Raw genomic sequence first — 13,632 nt, forward strand, 5'->3', positions numbered from 1 at the left:
AAATTATGGATTATTTTGGTGTAGTTTAATTTACTGAATGTAAATTACAGATGTTGTACCATTTTCGGCAGGACACTAACTGCCTCTATCGACTCCGATCAGAGGCACTCCCTGTGCGTTCCCTTCTTCTTCGCTTCCTTTTTATTACTTTTTGAAAAAAATGATATGGCAAATCCGGCATCATTCTGATTATGTCGTAAGGCAGAATTCGTGACGCTTTCAGGATAGCGACCATGTATATCCGTGAAACTGCCCGAGGACTCATGGTCCACAAAAAGCCAGACTAGTAGTTGACCTTGGTCTTTTATTTTTATTTCTAATCCATCATATTATGTACGCAGTACTTACAAGACGAAATATGAGAATCATATTCGTTTATTACGAATTAATAACATTTTCTTAGTAAATTAATTGTAAACGTTCTTTTATGAGTTTAACATTGCAGTAATTTAATATGTATTAAAATATGTATTCTTTATTAGTTTGTTTTTGAATTATGTGCTGTTAGAAAAAATTATTTATTAATTTCCCGTCTAGATAGCGTTATAGCGCTAGAAGGGAAAGTATTGTAATCGGTCCAATTTGGGCATATGCGGTTTGCACTGGAACTTGACGTTTTGACACCTAAGGAACCCAAAAGCCGGATGGAAATTTTCCCGATGTTAACTTCGGATGTACGTGTGAGTTCGGTGTTTCACACCTTATATATCCAGAACTGCTGGACCGATTTTCACCAAACTTGTTCAGATTACTTTTATATATAGGGCATTGTTGCCATTAAATTTTCAACTTAAAAACGGCACATTTGTTAACAATTAAAAAATTTAAATTTTGCAAAATCGCACCCCAAAATGCTCTAAACTACTGTGCTATGTTGTGATGTCACAGGTGAGCGGTAAAATTAAATAAATTAATAATATTTAATGTGTAAAAAAGTAACTCGGTCTGGCTGGGTCTCGAACTCGATCGTCCGGTTGACTGTTGCGTTAAGCCTCCCGGCTATACGAGCTGCCGATCGTACATACGAAATTTGTATCTATGTAAGTTGTGAAATTACATTAATTTAGTTAATGCCGGCCCTCGCCGCTTGTACCGCAAACACTCGCGCGAATTAAATACAGTACGCGCGCGTGCTTTAGTTAGTGTTGTTGAATTAAATAATCGAAAACATATTATATTTAAATAAATTGATAAATATTTTTAATTAAGTTGTGTGTGTAAGCCGTGCATCAGTAACAACCTGTAGTTGTAGGACTTTGCGGAACGCGGCTTTAGTCGCTTGGGAAAGTCCTACAACTGTGTGTTAGCTTTTTTTCACATCACGTCGTCTTTGATATAGTGTCGCATGTGTAATTATAATATAATGAATTAGATTTCAGTTTTACTAGATAAGTTTAATGACGAATCGGAAATTTTGTCACAGCCATCGGATCGGAATAGTGTTTGTGAACGGAATTGTGTTTGTGTTGATAGAGCCCCCACAATACGGTACAAATATGAAAGACGTAGAAGACAAGCTTCCTATTGCGTATCCTTAATGTAAATTTAGTAGACGATTTTCCAAAGCGTACTCCACTGAAAATGAAATATTTGAAGAAATAAGAAAGGTTGTCAAAATATTTGCCAGCAAATTCGTAACTTAGGCCTACACGAGTATTGAAGGTTATAGCTAAGCAAATTGGCGAACGTATTTTAACCCAAGCTATCCGGCTAAAAATAAGTTGAAAAAGGAAATCGGCCTATATTGCATAAACAGAGGAACTAAACGGGTGGAAATTGTCGGCCGCCAACAGAACAGAAACGCTTCCACGAGACCGTAATGCAAAGAATGGATAGGACCATTCGTTTAGCGACACAAACGTACTCTTATCTGCGCTTCATTACCCGACGCTGGGTACTACGAATGTAAATCTTTATTTCGCTATAGAAGTAATGTAGTTAATAAACTTCTAACGTACGTAACATTCAAAAACGTAGCTGGTTAGTGTTAAAGGATTTTTTTTCATTTTTCAACTTTTCTTCATGAACTCTATCACTAACAATATACCGCTACTTTATTTGTTATATTAGACGCCTACGATGATTTCAATCAGATGTGATATTTTATCGCGTACAGTACGTTCTATGTCTACTTAATTACATTATTTCTGTAGCGAGATAAATATTTACATACGCTGTGTTGAGTAATGCAGCGCAGGTACCTTTTTTTGTCTTCAGTCATTTGACTTGTTTGATGCAGCTCTCCAAGATTCCTTATTTAGTGCTTGTAGTTTCATTTCGGTATACCCCTTACATCCTACATCCCTAACAATTTGTTTTACATATTCCAAACGTTGCTTGCCTGCACAATTTTTTTCTTCTATCTGTCCCTCCAATATTAAAGCGACTATTCCAGATTGCCTTAATATGTGGCCTATAAGTCTGTCTTTTCTTTTAACTATATTTTTCCAAATGCTTCTTCATCGATTTGCCGCAACACCTCTTCATTTGTCACTATCCACCCATCTGATTTTTAACATTCTCCTATAGCACTACATTTCAAAATCGTCTAATCTTTTCTTCTCAGGTATTCCGATTGTCCAAGTTTCACTTCCATATAAAGCTACTCTCCAAAAATATCTTTTTTTGTAAAGAAATTATATTTCTGATTTCGCCTGTGCTATTCGGCATTTTATATCGCTCCTGCTTCGTCATCTTTAGTAATTCTACTTCCCACATCACAAAATTCTTCTACCTCCATAATATTTTCTCTTCCTATTATTACATTCAGTGGTCCATCTTCGTTATTTCTATTACATTTCATTACTTTTGTTTTGTTCTTGTTTATTTTTATGCGATAGTTCTTGCGTAGGACTTCATCCATCCGTTCATTGTTCCTTCTAAATCCTTTTTACTCTCAGCTAGAATTACTACATCATCAGCAAATCGTAGCATCTTTATCTTTTCACCTTGTACTGTTACTCTCCGAATCGAAATTGTTTTTTAACATCATTAACCGCTAGTTCCACGTAAAGATTAAAAAGTAACGGTGATAGAGAACATCATTGGAGGACTCCCTTTCTTATTACGGCTTCTTTCTTATGTTCTTCAATTATTACTGTTGCTGTTTGGTTCCTGTAAATTTTAGCAATTGTTCTTCTATCTCTGTATTTGAATCCTAATTTTTTTTAAATGCTGAACATTTTATTCCAGTCTACATTATCGAATGCCTTTTCTAGGTCTATAAACGCCAAGTATGTTGGTTTGTTTTTCTTTAATTTCCCTCTACTATTAATCTGAGGTCTAAAATTGCTTCCCTTGTCCCTATACTTTTTCTGAAACCAAATTGGTCTTCTTCTAACACTTCTTCCACGCTCCTCTCAATTCTTCTGTACAGATTCAGGTATCTTTTCGTTATTAATTGAAAACGAATGGACCTGATGCATTCTTATCGTTATATTGTCGTGGAAATGCTTTTGTTTTGCTGGCGTCGGATGTAATTTCCATCGCTTTAGCCGTCCTCTCCTTACCTGATATAACACCGATATATTGTACCAAATAACATTGTTCGACACGGATTTTGATTATTCGATCTGTAATTTTGAAAATATACACATCACATGGTAAAGACGATCAGGTCTTTACCAGGTCTTATCGACGTGAAATCTACGTCGATGTAGATACTTTAGTTACTGCGCCTTCTATCTGACTCGTAACAGGATAAAATTATACATCTTAATTAAGGCAGAGAAACTTTCGACAATTTTATAGATTTTCTTTTTATGAATATTATACCACTTTATAGCAAATGAACATTTTTTTGAATGAACGAATTAGGTTACTTTCTTACCTAAATAAGTATTCTTCATTTTCGTTTTCTACATTTAAAATAAAACTTGTTTTAAAGAAAAAATTAAATTTTCTCCTATATTGTATCAAATTGTTCGTCTGTGTCTAATTAGTTTCGCTAGGTACACTTCGGTTAAAAAAATTACAAGGAAACATTTTAAATCATTAGTTAATATTTTTCCAAAAAGGAGTGTAATGTATTTAAGATGTATGTATGTATTTATGTCTGTTTGTTTCACCGTAGCAGCTTTACAGTTGAGCCGATTTAGATGTATGACCCCGCGTTGGAATATCGGTAGTGTCATAGACTATATATATAAATGTGTGTGGTATGGTAAATGGATATTCGCCGGTTGAAGCACAATCTGTGAGCCTAAATTACCGTGTGAGCTGGGTTTGAACTGAATGATTCGAATTAATCAAATGAATAATAGAATTAAATTTTATGTTAAATAAAATAAAATAATATTAAATAAATTCTGTTTAATAATACTGGGCTTCCCGTAGGGACCTCGTGTGAGGCGTGAGGTGATCACTTCACCACCGTGAGTGGTGAGGTAATGCGAGCACCTCGTGCGAGATTAGATCAATCACCATCAACTGTTAACAAACAGGATGCCCCTGGGGTGCTGTTTTAGGAGGTGCTCTTATAATATCTCTGCAAACAATCGTACGATTTTCAAAATTCAAACGAGGTATTTTAGTAGGTTGAAAAGGTTAACTTTTGCATGCATCAGGTACACTCTCGAACTAGCAGATTACAGTTATTCGGAAATATGTTGTATTTTCGCAACCAATCTTTCGATTTCCAAAATTCAACCCCGGTATTTGTTAGTATAATACAAAGTCACGATGGAACCAAACCAGAAAAAAAATTAACTGATATACTCAGAAGCGGACCTTTTTCTAACGCTGTGCAGCATACGAATGTACTCTTTACAAAGCTGAATCTGTTACTAGAAATTAATTTACATGACTGCCCAAAAAAAGAGTATAATTCAAAACCTTCCAACACCTTCAAAACCTTTCTTCCACCAGCTTTCTATCATAAATGCTGTTTAAAATTAAATATCGTGAAATGTTTTGAATGTTTGTTCGGATTTATTTTATTTTGTGTGTAAAAATTAAAAAAAATCTTGCGATTGTAATTTTATTAAAATGGTCTGTAATGTGATTTTTGTAGCGAGTCTTTTGTTTTTTTGTCGGTCATTCTTATTGTTTCGTATCAATCTTACAAGTCTTATGCGTTAACTGCACCGTCTGTAGTAGATATTTTTATTCTTTTTTCGCTGTTGCAGGATGTATATAGGTTACCGTATAAAAAATAAACAGTTAATTAAAAAAATATAATTTTACACTTTGTAATTTTATGATTTTCATTTTATAACAAAACTAATTAATTTACCGAGAATAATTTTAAAATTATCAACTATTATGTAAGAATCGAATTAAGTTTTACATGTACTTAATTGTAGTAGTAATAGTAATATTTAATTTTAAATATTATTAAAATTATTTCTTACAAAATAAGATTATGTATTCCCCTTCGCTTAACTAGATTTTTTCAATATTTGCTTATTTTAATATATAACTGACTTGCATGTAAACGGACAGATTATTAATTCCAAAAATAAACAAGAGAATAATATTAAAACGGCAATGTTTTTGAGATCGTGCGAAATCACAGAAACGTCTTTCCGAAATCTCGTTATTATAATTCCTCGATCAGTGCCAGCTCCATTCCAAGCATTGTTCCTTGCACGACCTTTCAAAACCTTTCTTCCACCAGATTTCTATCATAAATGCTGTTGTCTAAAATTAAATATCGTGAAATGTTTTGAATGTTTGTTCGGATTTATTTTATTTCGTTTGTAAAAGTAGATTTACCAGTTTTGTTTTTTTTTCTTTTGAGATAAAATTAAGATTGCTATTTTTGTAAAATAATTTTACGAAAAATTTAATTATGGATTATTGATTTTATGAAGAATGGTAATTTTGCTAATCGCGGCACAACAGAAAGGAACTGTTCCAGAAATATTAATTTACTTATGTGGCAATTTTTTATTTTCATTCATTTAGGTAAACATTTTTATTTAAATGTTTCAGGTTAGTCAGGATATCTCGGATTTCAATTTATTGTGGACTGGTATACATCCCAAACCTCAAATATTAAGGGCTTTAACATCACATCAAAGGGTTAATCATTTTCCAAGGTATGTGAGAGCAGTTTTTTTTATATATGTATAAACTCTCCTCTAATATTAGAGAAATGAGTTTCATATCCGAGTTTGGACTCCTTGTTGTATGTAGATACGACGGTCGTTCAACAATTAAAGACAAATGGCAACAAAGAAAAAAGTAAATAGAATAAACTGAAACTGTCTTTAAGTTCAAGTTGGCAAGTTGGTAATGGAAAAATATTTCCATTATTGTTATCCCATTTGTTTATTTAATAATGTCGGCTCTGTTTGTAAATGTGTACTGGATAAAATTTCTATTTTTTGAAGGGGTGAAACCTGCCGAAACTTAATCGCGATTATTAAAACGGCATTGTAAAAGATGTATTAACCGTATAAATTTTTATAAGTGGATCGAATAATTTAATTCGGGGAGAACAAGAGCCACAAAGTTTCATTGTAGCGGAAGACCGGTTGAAGTTTCCAGTGACGTTTTGCAAATTCGCATTAATGATTTTATTCGCAACAGTGGCGGCTCGTAGCTAAAGTAGGGGTTCTAATTCAGAAAATCTTTTTCTGGACTTTTCAAGTTCATGGTTAAAGTTTTCTGTAAAATAAAAGAACCGAAAAAATGAGTCAAATAGTATAGCTGCAAGCAGGATAATAATTAATTCTACACTTTATCACGTACAAGAACGTGGTACAAGGTTTTTAAGCACGTTGTGCTTAAAAACCGTATTCGGTTTAACCGAATAAATAATAGAATGTCTATGCAAATAATATTTTTTAGTATTATTAGATAACTTAACTTAAGTTAAGTTAGATAACTTAATAAAATGCTCACTTAAAAACACTAGTCCAATGGTGCTTAATTTAAATCTCTATGTACACAGAAACAAATACATAATTGGTTTTTACTAATTACCTTCTCGTTCGCCTTTCCAGCGTGTTTTTGGACATATTTGGCAATCAAAGAGCCCTTGCTTTCCACATCTACTGATCACTACTGAAAAAACTAAACCGCTTTCATATTCCTTCCACCGACTAAACTAGAAAAGGAAACGTACAAGGAACGTTCTAGACACAAAAAAAAGCTACCTTCCACCAGCACGCCAGGGTCGGCACTGCGGGAGCGACAGTACTCTTTCTCTCGTAGCCTCGCGTGCAGCTTCCAATGTGCACAACAGCCAAACACCACGCCGATGGAACTGTGAAGCGCACAGTTCCGTACAAAGATTTTTGTATCTTTTTCTTAATTTGGGGGATGGCTACTGATATTAAACTTAAGGATTATATATTTTACAAGAAAAAAGGACTCATATTAAATTTTATCAATAATATAAAGTGGAAACAGGGAGTGCTACAGTTCCACAGTGTCTATGCACGAGCCGCCACTGTTCACAAGGATAAACACATAAAAATTTTTGAAATTTGTAGCACGAGTGTTGGCACTGTTCTTTCGATTATTCATGCATGTTAAGCTGAATTACCATGTTCAAAGAGGGTTCAGAGATAGTCGTCTCAAAATCACAAAGACATCAGAATTCACATTTGTTTAGCATAACTTTTGATGAAACTTTGATTCATAATATTTTTAGCCTGATCCAAACGTCAGAGTATGGAATGGAAACATTTGAGTTCATCCACCAGTTAAAAATTCAAAACTTCATGTTAGTCAAAAAAGTGGTGGTGGTATTTTGAGACTAATTTATTGATTATTTGGAAGCACAATGTACAATCAACAGTGATATCCTGACAAGCTACTGTGATATCCTGGAAAATGAAAACCTGCAATATTAAGGAAACGTCCTGGTTTTCTCGTAAAAGGTGTACTTCTGCGTGATAAAGCTCGGCCTCATGTCGCTCAAAAAATATGGGAAGGTATTCAAAAGTTTGGTCAGAAGGTACTATTTCACTTACAGTTTCATTCAGTTTAACCTTCTCAAAATTTTTCATGGCACCGAGCTCAACACCAATGAACAGTTCAAGAATGTGGTACAAGAGTGGTTCAGACATCGAGGTGAACGATTCTTTACTACTGGAATAAGAAACTAGCAGAAAAATAAAACAAGTGCCTAATTGTAACCAGCAACATAATGTAGCTTTAGTTTCATTGTCGTTGAATAAAAATAATTTTTCTATGGCCATTTGTTACTAATTATGAAACTACACCTGCATACAATCAGGTTTTCTGTATTAATATTATTATTTCGTTTTGTTCTTAGTTTCAAATTTTTGATAAGCGAACAGATTTATTTAAATTTTTTTTTAATTTCAGCATCGCTTTATCTGTGGCTGAAAATTTGTTTATTTATTTTTAGGCAATAATTAAAAATCGTTGTATGTTTGTTACTAAATTATAAAAAAGATGGAAAAAGAACACAGACTAGATTATGATACTGATTTGATTGTAGATAATAATCATAATATTAGAAACCAATATGAGACAAACAAATTCATTCTGCCACCTTAAATTACTTGAATAATAAATAAAACCTGTCTAGGTATATTGTAGATATCATATTACATTGAATTTATTTGAATTAATGACTTATTTTAATATTAATGATTTCTTACTTTAAAAAAGTGTGTGTGAGACTCTAAGTCTGAGTCACCTCTAAAAAAGAGGTGTGTCTCTTAAATTCATGTAAATTTTTAAACAATCTTTTTTTTTAAAGTTCTCATGTATCATATTAGTATTTGTGGATTGACAGTGATGAACGTTGCAACTTTCCCCTTTTATACTAATATATAGTTGACTTAAAAAAAAACTTAAAAACTAACCTTCATGGAATTGATGGTTCGTTTTTTAATGTATTGCCTTAACTGTTATTTTCAGTCGTAACTATTATTTTATGCATTATTTTGCATTGCATACTGCTAGTTACTAATCTATTTACTACAGTAATTTATATTTTATCATTTCATTAGTTGTTTCAATTTCAGTTGATTTTGTTAGGTAATTTGTGTATATCGTATTATATTTATTGCAAGTCCATCTTTCTACTAGTTCTGTGTGTAACTATTCTGTGGTATTTCATAAAACGATGAAACCGTTGCCATTTTTTCATTATACATTTGATGTGGAATTTAAACATAAAGCTACCTTATGGTAGTACATATGGTAAATTGTGCTATTACTGAACAACAGTTTTCAGTAAATGAGAAAAATGTGCTTCACTGGTGTAGTTTGAAAAGTTATTTATTCAGAAATTAAAAAATATTTTTCTGGTCCAAAGAAAAGAAAATATGTGCAACTTGACTCTGCACTTAATTTAAAGGGCTACTTATGACAATGAAGGTTTGTGTTAAAGGCAGAGAATATTAAAAAGGATATTAGTGACATTCTATTCGAGGCCAAATCTGGATGATGCGATAAGTTTATAAAACATTTATGCTGTTATTGTGGTGTAGAATAGCTATTTGCCTAAAATTGCTTTCCAGTTGCAAAGACTAACTAGTTTATAATCAAGATTACATAATTAACTGTGCAGAAAGAAAAAGATACTTTGTTCACCATCAGTAATGCTGATGAAGATGTTTACTTTATCATGCGTAGGAATTATAGTACAGTAAATAAAGATAAAAAATAGATACAATTTAAAAAACCGGTCATGAGAAATTAAGAAATACCATATTGCTAAGTATATCTATCAACGGTAGTGAATTAGTAACTTTTGCAATACTAAATTTAGTCTAAAAAAGAATTTAATTGTCAAGGCTGAAGATATAATTGTATGGATGACAGAATTAATACAAGATCAGTTATAACTTGTATGGGAATGCAGATGTAAAAGACGTTGTTGAAGAAACCAAGTACCCCGGTGATGGATGGTTTTGTTGCCATCTATTGGTAGTATTGAGTTCAAATTGAAGAATGCAAATAATAACTCGATTGTAATTCCTAGATTTTGATCAGGTGACTTCAGCCTATAGATGTGAAAGTAAATTAATTAGTGATCATATTCAAGCGCAGTGGTCATGTAATAATTATCATCTGTTTACACCTAGCAGAAAAATTAGTTAAACAGATTTTAAGAGCATGGAGAGGGTTTCATGTGAAATTGTTTAAAAAAATAATTTTTTGAAAACTATTTATCAAATGAGGAAGATTGTTCTGAAGGTGAAAATGAAAGAGACTGAGAAAATTATTTGTTATTAAAATAACTAATAAAAAAATAATAGGACATATTTTAATCCATTCATGAGAATAAATGTGTTAAAAAGTATAAACAAAGCATTTCAGATGTACAGTTATTAGAATATTTTTGCCCTGTTTTATTGCCCTGAATCATTTACCAAAGTTAAATGATAAGAATTAATGTTAGTATTCGCTGGCATCTATTCATATTAAAAATCCATTGGTGTAGAAGAACTATTTTCATATTGTTCTATTGAGTGAACAAAGTCTCATCAACCTCTGCAATGAAAAATGAAATTTATGTGATGAATAAGTAAGGGCATTTAAGAAGTCTGAAGTGTTAGTGAATGTATTACAGATTGTTGTCATGATTGTGACTTGGAGTTGAAAGGTGATATTAATAGAACAAGATAAACAAGTAATATGGTTATTAGATTAAGGAATAACTGTTAGAAATAAAATTTTATTTTATGAAGTTGAATGAATGCTCCCTTTGTAGCCTGGTAAATATAAACTTGATACTCCAATTCTTTTGTTGAAAGAAAAATCAATAGTGACAAATCCAGTAGCTTATATGTTTGCTACTTTAAGTGTCACTGACTCTCTAGTTACATTGGATTGTTTGCCTTATTCTGTACTGTAATGGTTTCATTTTTAAACAATTTACTTTTAATTGATTTTTTTCCTTTTAACAGCTTGTTATTTATTCCTTACTCTTTGTGAAGTTACATTAATTAATTTATTTTTTTTTAAAGATGAAATTATTTATAAATGATTTCTTTGATGATGTACTTATTTTTACAGATCGTATGAGTTAACAAGAAAGGATAGACTTTATAAAAACATTGAAAAAATGCAGCATGCCAAAGGAGTAAAGCATTTTGATTTTATTCCTCAAACATTTGTGATGCCTGGTGACTTCAGGGATCTGATGACTTGTCATTATAGACAACGAGGCCCATGGATAGTGAAACCTGTTGCTTCATCACGTGGTCGTGGAATCTACATTGTCAATTCTGTAAGAAGTTTTTACAGCATGTTGGAATTGTAATTGTGTTTGGCAAATGGTATTGTATCGGCACTGTTATTTTATTTTATTTATTTTTAATGATGAAGATAATAACTTTTTTTATTATATTTATATTCACTTTATTCCGGAATTATTTGTACATTTTTCATATAAAAATCATTTAAATCCCCATTAACTGACAACCAAACTACCTACTGGCAATTTTTATTTTTTCATTTGCCTTTAATTTATTTTCATTTGCTTTTATCAATAATTTTCTCATACTCTTTGTTATTCACTCATAGGCTAAAACAAAAAAATTTCACAATGTTTCATCTAAGGCGATATTCGGTAGATGCCATTGGGGAAACATGAGTTCAATAAAGCATAATATACAATTGATACCATACTGCCCTACATTATTTCATATTCCTCCACTTTACAGTGTCCCATGTTTTTTAATGTGCGGGGTGCAACTGCCAGCGGATCTGTAAAATTACATTGAAAGTTGATTTTTTTTATGCATATAGCCCACACCTTCCAGTTTATTCATGCAGTGTGCTCACCAGCACCTGAAAACAATAATGGGAACAAATTTCTGTTTTATTACTAATACTATTACAACAGAATCTAAGAACATTACTCAGTCTGAAATTTTAACCACAGAAATTGGATAATTTCATATAGGACTCACTAAAAATGTATTACTCTAAAAGAATTCTACTCAAGTAGTTCTTCTTTTGAACAGAGTCTCATCAGTCTCTGCAACAATACCAGTTCCTGCCATTTTATCCTTCAGTTGCCAAGCTATCAAGAACGTTAATATTTCACATATACATACAGATTTGAGTTGTCCATAGTGTTCTTACTAAAATTTGGCTTCCAGTCCCAGAACTCAATAACGTTAGTAGTAAATAAAGTGAAAATTGTAACTACTAGTTGCAAGTAATTGTCAGAGTTAGCTTCCAGCACATAATCCTTAGGTTTCACAGTGAGCATGTAAATTTTAATTGTGCCTTTTGTATTCTTTTATAGAAATACAGTGTCATCTTTTGGTTATTGTAGCTTTTTTACCTGATTGGTGATATGTCTTTTCATATGATTGGAAATATTACTAATGCTTCTAACAAATTTGTTAAGTCCAACAAATTCATGTTCACGAGCTACTAACTATAACTTGTGAGAGAATGAATAAGTTAGCAATAATGTAAAAAAGTAATAGCTCAATTTAACGTTGAAAAAATTTAGTGAAAAGCTATTGATACTCTCATTAGCATTTTGAAACATAGAATCAAGCTTTAAATGATAATACAGTACTATTAATTTTCATTTAATATAAATAAAAATATAAGGCAGTAAGTCAAATGTATTTATTCGAAACTTGTATGCATAAATAATACAGTTAGTTACTACCAACTGATGGGAAAATACCCATTATTCTTGTATAGAGCAATTAATAATTCCCACAGTATTGTAATTTGATGTTAATTATATTGAAAATAAACTTGAACTGCTTTATGTAATAATGTGATTTCACCATTCAAAATGGTGATAAATTTAAGCTTACCATTGAATCGTACATGGATTGGTCAGATATAAACCAAATTTTTAACATTTACAAGTACAGAGTAAAAATACAAAAAATATTTATTGTTTTTCTGCATGTCTCTCAGAAGTTCTGCACATTCTTCTTAACATGAGGGGAACCTATAGATGATCCCTTCATAAAAAGTTTGAGAATGTGTCACAAGCCAATAAATCATGAACTCCTCTACTTTATTGTCGTTCTGGAATTGATGCCCTTACCTGTGTCCCTTTCAATGGCCCAAACAAAATGAAATTATAAGGGGGTAAATCTCTACTGTATAGGAAGATGGATCTCCTCCCTTAAGCAAATATAACTTCAAGCTACCCCTAACTGAAGTTAGGTTTCCCAATAAATTTCATCCATTTTATTCCAACTGTTAACGATTGTGTAAGGGCTGGTGTTTTCGCCTTTACAGAACAAGGCTCTGCATTCCTACACCACTCCTTACTCGATAATTTCAACTCACAAGTGTACTGATGATCCTATAGAGTGGCCCATAAATAGTAGACCATAACTTAACACGCCATAATTTCTAGCAATGGAGGGATGATAAGAAAGCAGATGTCTTCTTTTGTAGCCATTAATATTGGCTTTCCATGGTGTGATCAACTTGCATGCCATTAGCATCAATTCAGGCTTGTAATCGCAGACACATTTTCACATGATTTTGCTCACAGTTCATGAGGAACCGCAGTAAATTCCTCAGTAATCACATCTTTCAGTTCCTGTAGAGTGTTGATGCATAAATTTTGTTGTTTAAATAGCCCCGCAGGAAAATGTCTGGTGGGGTGAGGTCAGAATGGGCCAGCCATTTAATTGATCTGTGACATCCGATCCAACATCCAAACAGTGTTCCTGATAAGCTCCAGGTAATTCATACCAATGACGG

At 32.3% G+C, this 13,632-nt stretch overlaps 2 protein-coding genes across 3 annotated transcripts in view; one reads left to right on the top strand and one right to left on the bottom strand.

The window, feature by feature from the left end:
• LOC142324855 (tubulin polyglutamylase TTLL5-like) overlaps positions 1-13,632 on the top strand; it is a 107,220-nt gene that overhangs the window by 57,916 nt on the left and 35,672 nt on the right. Inside the window, exons 3-4 of the mRNA XM_075365909.1 lie at positions 5,935-6,041; positions 10,951-11,164. Of these exons, the coding sequence (XP_075222024.1) occupies positions 5,935-6,041; positions 10,951-11,164 (321 nt within the window). The remainder of the gene's footprint in view (positions 1-5,934; positions 6,042-10,950; positions 11,165-13,632) is intronic.
• Positions 1-13,632, bottom strand: part of LOC142324854 (uncharacterized) — a 68,151-nt gene that overhangs the window by 51,773 nt on the left and 2,746 nt on the right. The gene's annotated exons all lie outside the window — the stretch shown is intronic.

This window comes from Lycorma delicatula, chromosome 5 (assembly GCF_047948215.1).
Source record: "Lycorma delicatula isolate Av1 chromosome 5, ASM4794821v1, whole genome shotgun sequence".
Lineage (NCBI taxonomy): Eukaryota > Metazoa > Arthropoda > Insecta > Hemiptera > Fulgoridae > Lycorma > Lycorma delicatula.